We start from the raw sequence: 13,328 nt of genomic DNA, 5'->3' as shown, positions 1-13,328 counted from the left end.
TGTGTGTATAAGTGTGTGTGTGTGTGTGTGTATATGTGCAGACTATGTGTGCGTGCATGTGGGTCGCACTTTCTTTTTATTGCTTCTTACATCCCCAATGTCTTAAAAGAACTGCTTTACCTGTAGTGTAGTTCCCACCAACCTCCATCTCATGCTCTTCTCCTTTTCTACCCACTGCTTCACCATTAAATAAGACCTGAATTAAATAAATATTTCAGCTTGGATACCCCCGTTCAGCCCAGTCTGTGCTCGCGGTTCGGGGCTGCCCTCAGGCCTCAATTCATTATGGATAAAGATTTTTAGGCCAGAGGTAGCTCCAGAGCTATAATATTGCAAGTTAAAAATACAGTCTGTAGAATAATTGATGCATCCACCTCCCCCTTTCCTCCTTCCATGTGAAAGTGCTTGTTATAACTGTTTTCTTTTTTATCTTCCATTCCTGAATGCGCATTAAGCTGGAAAAAAAGCCAAGAATCATTGTAGTGTGCCTTCCGTTTTTTTGTCTTTCCTTACTTGTCTTAGTTCAATGAACTTTAGAGATGACCAGGACCAAAACTGAGCACTAAACTCTTAACTTATCTCTTCCCCCTGATCCATGCTTCTTTTTATCCCATTCATTAACTTTGGAAAAGCTAAACGAGGTAAGCAGACATTTTTGGATGTGATTGTAAGCTGTTCTTAGTTGCTTGCTAGTTGCATTATGATTTGTGAGAACCTGTCAGCTTAGAACTCTCCAGCAGCTTGTCATTTAGGTCCTATATGGTGTCTGTAGAGGATGTGTGTAATATTCCAAACTGACCATGTTCATGTACTGGGTATATCTGTAAATTCAGAGTTTTAGCATATTTCCCTGTCCCTTCTAATCACACCAAAGGGTTGAAAGCGCCCTCTAGAACCTTACATATCTGTAGATGTTATTCATTCATTCATATACATAATTGAGAACAAACACTGAGATGGCCTTGCCTCATCCTGCCTGCTTTCAAACCTCCCTTTGATTGTGTTTCATGGAAGAACTTCCCTGTTGTAGCAGTAATTGCAAGCCTTGCTGTCTGTCAGCCCCTTTGTACTGTCATTCAAGCTGATGCTCACAAATCCATCCTGTTGTTGGATACCATGCCATGCTTTGCTGAGCTGCTCCAGTGCTACCATCCAGGCAGTTCTCCATTCTGAAGACCCTTTTCCCTAACCACGTCATCATAAAGAGCATGCGAGTGGGATGTGGAGGGTGCAAGGGGGGTTGGTTTGTGATGCACTATACAAAACTCTCTCTGTGTAACTGCTGAGAGTTACCCTGTAAAAAAATAAAAGATATACACATTGTCAGGTTCCATAATGATTCTTTGTTTTTATGTGAGCTTGTTTTGAAGTGACGGCCCTTTCAAAACCTCCAGAAGCCGCGTGTTTTGTCAAAGGTACAGGTGCAGATTGCAATGCTTTGTCTAAAACAGTTGATTGATTTTTAATAACCGCCACCAACCCCCTGATCCGCCCTGGCAGCGAGACAACACAGACAAAGGTTCGAGACACAACAAGGGGTGCATGTCACAGCCGAGCAAGAGACTGAGCGTTATTATCTATTGAGGAGTTGCTTGGAGGCACGGCAGTGATGAAATCTGTTATTATTGCTTGTGTTTTCTGTTTGATTTGGCCCCTCGACACGTCCCTGCGCCTTTTTTTCCAATAGTAATCTTCAGAGTAGAAGCACTTGAGTTTGACTTTTTAAAAATGCACACAATCATACGAATGCCTGGGCTCATTTTCGTTCGCCCTCCAATCAGGTGTTAGCTTATTGACTGAGATCTTAAAGCTTATCCAATAGCATTCTGGGGCCTAGAGGGACAGCTGCAGCCTGGAGCGCCCTTTCAGCTATTTTACTTTTCATTCTGTCTCCATCTGCTGCAAGGCTGCGCTGGGTCTTAATGATTCTGCTTCAGAGTTTTTAGACTAAAAAAACATTATTTTTCCATGGAGTCTGGAAATTATTATTCTCCACAATTTCAATGAAGCAGGACTACACTTATCCCTTCATTTTATGCTGTGTTTTCCATTTGAGTTTAGGATTTATGGTATTTTTTTATGTCTGGAATATGAACCATAACTGCAGTCTTAAAAAAAGGAAAATTTCAAGGCTATGTGAGTATTTGTCTGACAGAATTTGTACTCTATACCACGTCTAAAGTTTGCAGATGTTTTTAGGGCATTTGCTTATAACTATTTTGAATATATGAATATCTCGTGAGGGTTTTCTTCCACCTGACATGGCACACTCACAGGTTTGACATGCGTCTGAACCAGTTTGCCTGCGCCTCTCATTATTCTCTCCTGCTGTGGTTCCTGCATTGGACTCCGCATCTCATTACCGCCTGCCACATGTGCCAAGCGTCTAAAAGGTGTTCGTCACTCATAACCCCCCTCCACACACACACACACACACACACATAGGCACACCGCCCGTCCGCAGGCTCCCAGACGCCTCAGCTCGCTGTCACTTAGACGACATGAAAGGACAGCTGTCTCCAAAGACACAAGGCTGCTGTGAATAACAAGCCAGTTCCGTTTTTGAAAATGTAAACTGTGTCCATGTAGGGAGACAGAGCGAGAGCGCAAGAGACAGATAGAGAGAGAGAGAAGCCAAGTCTGCCCGTCGTTGTCAATATGTATTAAACCTCCTTTAATGTCTCCGCCACCGGCTTGAATGCGTCGGAAGGAAAACCAATCTGCATTAAATACGCCCGCCCTTCAAAGTGTCCCTCGCTGCAGCAGTTACAAGGCAACCCGCCGCCACCCCTATCACAAGGCCCAGCCTGGTCAGTGGAAAGGTCATGTGATAAGCCTCATCTTTTTAATCCAGGCTGAAGGTGTGTTCATATCTGAGGTACTGTGCACCGAGAAGCTACTGTTTGCATATTAAGAGCTCATTGCTGAGAAACTGCAGCCAGAAATATGGAACTATTAGACAGTTCTCACATCTTTACCCATGTGTGCTTCTAAAAGTAGACAGACCACATTGTAGAGTAACCAAAAAAAAAAAAAAGTAATAATAACAGCCTAAATGTGGCAATGTTTAAACCAAGTTCACTGAAAAAGAGAATCAGACTGTAGCATCCAGCAGCATCGCAGTCCCCCAGGTGTCCCCTCCTGGCTTCCGCTGTCACTGTGGGGGACTCAAGCTGGCGTCATTAACTACACTGAGGCTGATCAAGGCACTTTGTTCTTCGCAGCGAATCCTGTGTCATCATCGCATTCAGGCCCAAAGGATGCCTGGCTTCACTAAGAGAAAGAGCGGCAGTCGCTTACAATCACCAGCAATCATATCAATTGTCTGTGGATGGTGAGGTATCAGAGGCATGCGGCCGGCTGCAGATAATAATGCATTATTATGCTCTATTTATACCTCAGAGCTGCACTCCATCGAGAGGCGAGCAGGCAGCTGGCAGCACAGAGAAGCTACAGCGAACAGACAAGTCTGAGCACCCCAGCCGCCCCCCTCCCGAGCAAATACTAGCTGGTGTTGAAGTTTGTCTTCATAATTAGCTTTAATTGTGTGGCCGAGCAGCTCAGAATTGCTAGATTCCCCACACAGTATTAAAATTTCATCACTTTCACGTCAGGTTTGTGATCCCATTGCTAGCTTCTGTTTTTTTAATGTCTTTAATTCCCACCAGTAGAGCCCCTTAGTGGACTCAGAGAGACAGACAGGTCATTTTTACTCCACGGCGAAGTCTGGCCTGCGAACACTGAGCTGACGTTCCCCTAATAGCCCTCGCTTCTGACACTACTCTAAGGGTTCCTTGCTCCTGTGCCTTGATGTCAAATAATGATGTGAATCTAGTTAGCTTAACTCTCTTCCCTTCGACTGTTCACGTTTGAAGTCCAACTTGGTCATCATTTAAGGCAGTAACCTTTGCCCTCTCTCCCTCACTTCGCGCCTTGATCCTCAACGCCTGTCTTTCTCTCTCTCTCTTTCTGTCTCATTTCCTTTCCACAGAGCTTCTTCGAAGGGCAGGCTGCACCGTGGGACTCTGCAAAGAAAGATGAGAACCGGATGAAGAACCGTTACGGAAACATCATTGCATGTATGTGGAGATAACGATCTTAATTCAGTTTCAATATCAGTGCGTTTTGTGTTGCAGAGCAGAGCTCAGTGGGCCGCCTGCTACCAGAGCGCTTGCATGCGTAATTGCACTTTTCATTAGATTGCTCTCCTTTTGAAAACGCTGCCTTAAAGTGAAGATCCTCACTCAGGCTGACACTTGTGTGTGCCCGCGCATACACATGCTATCATGATGTCAATGGCAATTATGAAAATAAGCCTCTATAAAATGTGGAATAATTTTGGAATAATCATCCCTCCCAGAGTCGGCCGTCAACTGTCCACCCTCCCTCCCTCAGTCCACCCTTGTTGCTAGCGGTTTTCCCAAGAGAAATTGGCTCGCACAGTTCAGCTACAAACACTTCCTGTCCCAAGCTAATGAGCCAATCGCAGGCCAGCATTGAGTCTGTGAGCCCCGGGCCATGTTAGCCTTGACAGAGTCCCTGGCCAGAGAGCTCCCGCAGGATTCCGGCAGCCAAAATCACACTGTGTAAATCCTTCACATCAACTTAATGTCTCCTGGATGAAACAGGAAGGAAAACTGTTGCTATAGGGAATGGTTTCAATTAGTTATATTGGCAGTTGGCAGAGGGACAGATGCTTATTTCACAATGCTCAGAAAAAAATGTTATTATCTGCTGATGTAGAAATGCCAGAGTGAATATTGTGTGAGCGCTCAAATGGTTGCATAATTATAATGAATGTCAGGTACGCCTCTTTAGAAGTAATGCAATATTTACACGTCATCACGTTATCTGTTATCTTTACAGACCTTAAAATTTACTGATGATTTTTATCATTTTTTTTTCAGTCTCTGGTCACAAGTTATGTCACATATAAGCAATAGACTTGCTGTTTAGTTTTTCACACTCTTTTTTCTTTCAGATGACCACTCCCGTGTCCGACTGCAGGCTCTTGAGGGGGAGCAAAGCTCGGATTACATTAATGCAAATTACATTGATGTAAGTACAGAGACTAGCCAAGGCTTAGACACAGAGGTCAACGTGTGTGATCACTGTGTGTGAGTGTGTGTGTGTGTGTGTGTGTGTATGTGTGGTTTTCCATAAAGTGAGGAATTAAATGGATATAGTTCACCTTCCCACTGCCTCCATTCAGAACAAAACATTATTGATCCAGACAGTGTCAGAGGATTGGCCTTTGATTTTCCAACCCTAGACATAAACAGATAATGGCGTTGGGGCACGGCCTCTCCAGCATAAACAAACATTGTCTGTGTAAGTGCACACACGTCGAGTAGCACAGTCCATTGGTCTCGTTATTTTCCATTTGGCTTTGTTTGAAAATAATTTCGCCGACAGAGCAGAGTTGTTACACTTCAAAGGCAGTTGTTTGGTCTGTCATTATTCTCTCTTCAAATAATGGAGCCATGCTGCCAGTGTCTCGGTTGCCATGGGCCACTCTCGGAGCTCAGTGACCTGTGGGCACTCTGGATGTTTGTTGTACTGTTGTTGTTCACTGGACTCCTTGTTGTCAGGGGAATTGGAGGATGCAAAGGCTAAGGATCACCACTTCTCCATGTGTGTCAATAGTTGGCACGTTCGGGTCATCTCCCCAGTGACCCAACCCTCAGAATAGGTCCTGACTAATGTTTACACTTCCGGCCAGAGCCGCTGACAAGTAAATGTTATTTTCTTGTTATTGTCAACCACCCGGCTATGATCAACACGCACGACAGCCCCTGCACTTGCTCGTCTCCTCCCCTTCCTCTGCCCTTTCCATCTCCATTTCCCTTCTTTAATACGCCCATTCACTCGTCATTAGGACACTTTACATTTGCCTTCAAACACATTTGTGGATGCCTGAAGCAGGTGGAATATGCACTGAATTATTTACCCACCCGCCTTTTAGCGTTCCACGCAATACAGACCAGACACTTAGCATCTCAAAGGGCGATTAGAGAAAGTGCGCCTCGCAGTATTATACTGTACGTGTTAAAAGGAGCGATAAGTGAATGTGGTTTAATCTTGCATGTCTGCTCCATTGCCGCTCTTATAGCAGATGTAGTCATGCATTACTGCCTTTTCTGAGACATTTTAGACGCTCTAGCTGTATGCAGTTTTGTTTAGCTCATCACACAACACAGAAGTGCCGTATATGGTACTGTAGAAAGGATAACTCTTTATATTCTAAACAGCAATTTCAAGGGTATGTATCCTGCCTGTTATATGTTTGGGGACATTCTAAAAAGTAAGCTTTTTAGAATGCTTACTTAATATTGGTGATAAATGTTTTTTTGATGGTTTGCAGTAATTAGGGATGAGCAATATGATATTTTATAATGCAGTGAAAAAGTTTATCATGATGCACAATATGCAATAGTTTTTCTTTTTTCCCCAGTTTTCCTTCCCCATTTAAGATAGCCAATTACCCAACCCCCACATTAGTACTCTCCCCCTATCACATGTAATGCTGTCAACACTGGGAGAGTGAGGACTGACACATGCCTCCACCGACACTTTCACAACCAACCGCTGCCTCTTTTTGAAAAATAATAATAAATAATAATGACTGAGATATTTAGTTATATATTTAGTTAAACTTTTATTATATAAAATAAACCTTTTTTTGACAAATGGTTTTCAGGTGTACTTGAGAGTAAATAAAGTAATTTGAAAAGCTGTACCCAAACTCAATCCTACATTTTATGATGCTTCTGACCTTGTTTGTGACCTTATGACTGACAGTGTATAAGCTGTGACTGATACACTCTCAGCTTACGGAAAAATTCCAGCCCTCACCTCACACGGCCCGACTGGCTTGAGGTCACCCTGCAGTGCACAGTGAACTTGTCAGGATGCAGAGATGAAGACATCATGGTTCTGGTGGCTCCCTGTGGACTGTGGAGCTGTCTATTTATGTTGATGGAGCTGTGTGTGTGTGCGAAAGAGAGAGAAAGAAAGAGAGAGGTGGGTGAGGGCAAGAGAGGCACCTGTCTCCTCAGCTTACCTGTGATTATGTTCCCAGAAGAGGCTGTCTCCTTACATTCTGTTTCAAGACTTCATGTAGTGGGCAGTTTACTGTTAGAGCCTGTGGTAGTTTGAGGCCTTAATCTTGTTAGGACAAGGCTGGAAGATAAGATAGTTTACAGGAAAAGTTTGGTGAAAATCAAATTTAACCAAGTTTTTGCTTACCTTGTCTTTTTAAATAATTTTATGAAATAAATGTGTAAATTCAGAGTTATTTATTATGTTATGTTTTATTTATTTATATTTAGCTACATTTAGCTACAACGCTAAAACTTCCAAGCATAAAATCTTCCACTGTAAAAGAGCAAAAGCTACCATGGCAGTAATTTGAAAATCAAACACACCCCAAGCCCCATCATTGACGCTGTAGTTTCTTCATGTTTGTAGGCTTTTCATCTGTTGCAAACGGTTTGAGATGGCACCACAGCGCACTACGCACACATATCCAATCAGCTTGGCCCAAACAGAGGGGCTGTATAAACACATTTCATGGCGGGACGCACAAAGATAAAGAAGTCATTAAAAAGGGAGGGAACCCAGCGGATGGGAGCGAGGGGAGGCAACGTCTCCTTCTCCTCCATCAGCCGCTTTCTTCCGGCTCCCGAACCTTAATTACAGACAAACTGCATTAAATATGGCGCAGATAAGAAGCTAGAATGAGATGAGGAAGACAATGAAGGCTCGGCGCGGGAGGGAATCGCAGCTCTACCCCCTTAATGTTCTGCTTGTGCACATTGAGCCCTTGCTGGGACACAAGACGCTTGACAAATGAAATGAGGGGATTAGCCTAATCCCACAGAGATTGGGTCTATTCCATAATATAATTCCACAATCTGCATTGAAGAAGGCATTGCAGTAGTTGTGTGGAGGGGTTTGTGAAAGGCTGTGCGAATGTGTGTGGGTGGGTGCGTTCATATCAAACTCTGTCATTACATCAATGTAAATGGTTTAGAAGCACTGATTGACTATTTACTAGTTATATTTGAAAGAGGGAAAAAAACATGAATTATGATGGTAGGAACAGCTGCTGTTCACACATTTTTACGGTAAATTAATAGTTTTATGAGTAGTAGTTTTGGGTGTTATGATGTCTCAGTGAACACTGCCGGGAATAAGCAAAGTATTTCCTTACCCAACATGTGTCAGTCACATCCTATTTGTGTGCTAATGTGCTTGCAGATTCTAATTTGAAATGTCTCTATTGTTTTAATTACAGGGATACCATCGACCAAATCACTACATAGCAACTCAAGGTAAGAAAGTTTTCTAACCTTTCTTTCTAACCTTCAATTTGTACTGTCGAGACAAGTCAGTAGTGAGCAATGCAGGTCCTGGATTGTTATGTCTATATATTCGAGCACACACAAACACACTCACACACTCACTCTTTGAGCCATCTTGTGCTGAAGTGGCGTCTTGGAACAATTAATCAGCCTTTGTGCCGGTGCAGGGGGTGGAATGGGTTGGCTGTTGAAGGATGTAAGTAATAAATAAATGGATTAGCTGCTGCGTTGTAGCGCACTCTGCTGCTCGGTTAATCTGGCGGTCAGCATAGCCCGCTCGCGCAGCAGCCCCCTGGAGGGAGCGTCTGATTGATAGTTAATTGTTGTGAGATTCTTGGAGGCTGTGTTTTTCCCGTGTGCCGACCGACTCGTGGTGGAGTTGCCGGTACAGCTCCGAATGCAATCACTTCCCCTAATAGACTCACAAGCTGGTATAGTGGCACAGGGAGTTGCATAATTACCTGTTTATTGGAGCGTTGCCTGGCCCGTCCTCAGAGACAGCTCCATGTCTAAATGGCCTCTTTCACTCCCTCTTTCCCTTTTCTCACCCTTCCTCACTCACTACATCCCTCCTTCCCTACCTCTCTCCCTTGCTCATTTCCAACTTGATCCCTAGCCTAGGACATGTGGAACAGTGTTTTGTACTCAACGTCAGAGCAGTTCCAGGTGAAGACAAATGTCATTTGCTTTAGGATCTTTTTTTACATGTACAATTGCACTGTAATCACACCTCATACACTGTAAATGTCTGTCTTGTCAGTTTCATACCTGTCCACTAGTTTAAGAACTGTTTAGCAATACCAAAAATAGTATATTAATAAAGTTGTGTTATGAACTACAATAAAACCCACTCAAGGCCACCAATCCCCCTGTATTTCCCATCTCCCTGTGTATTCAATTAGAGGCCAGCTTTCAAAGGAAAGTTTTTTTTCACATGGGGAGAGAGGAAAAAAAAAACCATTAACAAGCTCAGAAGTTGCTGAGATCAAAGGCAGGCCTGCTCCAGGCTTATTTGGAGCTTGTCAGTATGTCCTCCCTTTTGCCCAAGCAGAGGATCACTCCAAAGAAGCTTGACTGTGGTCAGTATTTTCCCCAATTTTGCCATACCACTCCAAAAGTTCAAGTCTCTGTGGAACATCAGAGGTGATCAGGCTATAGTGGAGCTGGAGTAATCAGTAATGACTTTTCCACTAGTTCAGAGTGTTCAGAGTGAGGAGCCAGAGTGATTCAGTAGACAAAACCTGATACCTGCACTGTATATCACTTTTCTACAGAAACCTTTGTATCTACATTTTCTACAATTATATCTACATTTTGTCTTTACAATGTTTTTGCCCTTTTGACATCATTTAAATCTGACAGTTGTTTGAATCAGACAAAGTCAATGTATATTAAGGTAATTGTCTCCTCCTGGTTTTCATTATGCCTTTCAACTGTTCAATCCTATGCTGTTAAACTCCTGTATGGAATAGGGGAGATTTTTTCCCACACTAAGTCTCTGGGGTCTCATTGCTAAAAGCTCTGTGGGACAATGAAAGAAATTCCACTGGTGACAGAGCTGACCAGCCTATTCTAGTCTTTTCTGTCCAGCATGGCAGGGAGACTCTCCCAGTGTAATTGGGGAAGCCTGACTTTACTTAAAGGTGAAATGGGCCTTGTGTACTGGCAATTACAGCAACACATCACGTCTGTACCTCGCTTTCCCTCCCGGAATACTACACTTTCCACCTCCCAATTCCTTCCCAATTTGTCAGTGATTGAGACTGTTGATTTCTCTGGATCATATGATTATATGTGTGGGTGTTTGTTTTACTTTTTTAGAACCATAGAAGCTGTAGAATGGGAATCACTTTTTCGTTTTACTTTATAAAAGCATAATAGTAAAAATGTTAGAGCTAGGTTTAGGATTAGTCTTAAATAATCTCACTGCATAAAGTGTACCATTAAAAAGATTGACATCTTGTCTTATTTAACATACTGTACAACAAACTGTATGAAATGTAGATTTATAAATATTATAAGCAACACACCATTTTAATTGATTGGTAAACTATTTTAATTATTACAATGAATGCCAAAATATGTACACAAGCTTTCCAATATAAACAACCCACATGATTCTATATAATAAAAAAATACTGCATGTAATGATGAATATTATATTCTGTAAACAAGAAATGAATTTCGGAATAAACCTGGCCTGTAGCTTTGAGTGCTGTGTAATTAACTTCAGCAGACTACCCTGATAATGAGAAAATTCTCTTCTAGAAGCAGCAGCTAATGCAAAACCAAAGTCAAATGCAAAGTCATTTCCGAGGAGTTCTCGAGCTTTTAGAGCAACACTTGTGTTTGGTTACGCCGATGTTTTGTGTGCGTATGAATATGTCAAATCTCCTTTTCCTCTTTTTTGTGGGAGGGGGGATGCAATTTACTTTGGCTTGGAGGTAATGCATCAGCCCCGGAGAACAAGCACACAGATTTGCATGAGCTAATTAGCTCGTCAAAAGTCATTTCAGAATTTGCCCGTTGATTAAAAACAATGCTAATTAGAATTAATTAAATGTGTGATTTTAATTCCTTGTGCTACGCCCTTATTGCTGGATGCTGGCCTACATGTTGGCCTTATTAAGGTGTTTTGGAGCTTAATGGAAATGTAGATACACATGCCTGTCAACGCTCATTTGAAAGCACCTCGACACGCTGACACCCAATGTGTCAATTTAAAGTCTGTATGCCGTAAGAACTCGATGGAAGTCACCTTGTGTAGATGCAGAATGCTCCGGCCTTTATTTGCTTAGCAGTTTTTTCACTGACAAATGCTTTTCATCTTAAATTCGCATTCATATTCTCCCCCTCTTCTTCTCACTTTCAGGACCCATGCAAGAGACAGTCTACGACTTCTGGAGGATGATATGGCAGGAGAACACGGCAACTATTGTCATGGTGACAAACCTGGTGGAGGTTGGCAGAGTAAGTTAATGATTTGTGACCCGACTGAGGTGTTGTACATATCTGTAGCAATGAAGGTCATTTTGTATATTTAAAAACATTTTCTTAAAATTTGTTTTTGAGAAAGGTCTGATTTAGGTTGTAATTTGAAACTGCAGAATTGTTCACAGCTCTACTCTTATAATGATGGATATATTTGTCCATCTTATAATGATGGATATATTGTCCTCATAAATTGAACAAATCCCAATTAGGGACACATTGGTGGATGTCAGAATATTTAGGAAAACTGCAGAAGTGGGTTTTAAAAAGAAATTTCTTCTTAAGAACAGTTGAATGAGGTGAATGAGGCCTATTAAAATGTATGATATGCCAAACAATATCAAAATCACTCCTAACATATCAAGCATTCTACATTACTTGACTTTTATTAATATTCAAAATATTTAGTGAGCTGATAAAATGGCCAATGAATGTAGATGATTAAAGGTGATCAGGCATGCTTAAACAAGTTCTCCTCACAACATTCTCCTCAGCAATCTCATGACTACATACTGAACATATCACTTGATGTGTGCTTTTTAATTGAGGCAGTCCTGTGCAGCCAGTTTAGTACTACAAGAAGCGAGGCAATGCTAATATGTTGTTATCGGACGTCCAGAGGCATCCAACAACGCAGAGAGCTGAGCGCATTTCCGAGTACGTTTTCTGCCGACCTTCAATAAGGTGCACATCTGGTCCCCTGCTTCTATTGTTTAGAACACTGTGGCTAATCTCCCAGTGGACTGTTACATTCTTCATCAAGTCTAACTGAGTAGCCATCCGTCTCCGCAGCAGCCAATCAGTCCCCTCCCTCTTCATCATTGCCACCATCTGCTGTGTTTCGTGCCTGATGAACTCTGGGAATTTGTCTCGGCCCTCTCCATGTCCTCCATATTCACACCAAGCTGCTTCTCAGCTGCCCAGTCCTTTTCTTCTCCTTCAGCAGCACAGATGACTCATAAAACCCAGCAAGAAAAAGAGCACCATTGGTAACCTCCAGCTCCTCCTCGACCCTTAAGCACACACACACACACACACACACACACACAGATCGACATAAACGTACACAGTTTGGACCTCTTATGCTTTGATGTAGTTAATCTGTCGGATGCGAGTATAGTGGCGGTTTGTAAAGAGCTGTGTTTAAGGCGTGACAGAATCTCTGATTTCATTTGGATGCTACATCAGTGACCTAGACACCCTGTAGTCGTTGTGATGGAAAATATTTCTGTCTAAGTGGCAAATACTATCTGCTTATCTGCTTATGATTTCACCTTATCTCAAACTCAGTAGACTCCTGATGATGTTTACCACTAAGCATTGCCTGTCAGATGTTACTCAAGACATTACTACCCATCAGACATTGCATCATTGCAGTTCTTTCCCAGCAGTTAGGACAGAAGAGGTGTCTGCATGCGACAGATTTAATCTGGGGATTTTTGAAGAGTTGAAGTGTCAGCACTGCCGCACTCATTCCAGTTAAAGTTGGGTTTTGTGTTGAAGGGGATTATCCTAGATTAAACAGTTGGCCTCAGAATAGCCTCAGAATCTGTCCAGCCTTGGTTTATACTTCCCACTTCTTTAATCGAAGCACAGTGGTCTCTGCATAACCATCTTTGATTTTCCTACTTTGGCATATCTAGTAGCTCCTAAAGTAGCTGAAACCCACTGTAGGGACTGAAGCATAGGGCACCATTGTGCTTTTGGCTGCCTGTGGCAAGAGCAGGACAAATCCCTCACGCTCCCAGCGGAAATCTCCGTCTTGGAACTAATGGGATTTCTAAAGCCCCATCTCAATATCTGACAAGAACAAAAGGGGTCTCTGCTGGATCAGCTCGGAATAACATTTGACTCATTAATAAGTTATTAGCGTGTGGACGGAATAATACTGTTGTTGAAATCAGAGTGAATTTTCCTCTTTTTGACATGTTGGAGAAATTAGGCTCTGATAAGAAGTAGGCCAGTGAGACC

The 13,328-nt window shown here is 42.5% G+C and overlaps 1 protein-coding gene across 13 annotated transcripts in view; it reads left to right on the top strand.

The window, feature by feature from the left end:
- ptprma (protein tyrosine phosphatase receptor type Ma) overlaps positions 1-13,328 on the top strand; it is a 229,131-nt gene that overhangs the window by 203,707 nt on the left and 12,096 nt on the right. For all 13 annotated transcript variants that reach the window (XM_072680004.1, XM_072680005.1, XM_072680002.1 and 10 more), the window contains 4 exons: positions 3,992-4,079; positions 4,982-5,058; positions 8,300-8,336; positions 11,239-11,336. In XM_072680004.1, coding sequence (XP_072536105.1) covers positions 3,992-4,079; positions 4,982-5,058; positions 8,300-8,336; positions 11,239-11,336 — 300 coding nt within the window. The remainder of the gene's footprint in view (positions 1-3,991; positions 4,080-4,981; positions 5,059-8,299; positions 8,337-11,238; positions 11,337-13,328) is intronic.

Source organism: Salminus brasiliensis, chromosome 5 (genome assembly GCF_030463535.1).
Source record: "Salminus brasiliensis chromosome 5, fSalBra1.hap2, whole genome shotgun sequence".
Lineage (NCBI taxonomy): Eukaryota > Metazoa > Chordata > Actinopteri > Characiformes > Bryconidae > Salminus > Salminus brasiliensis.
Note: the sequence above shows the minus strand (reverse complement) of the source record. Positions and strands in the feature narration are given on the sequence as shown.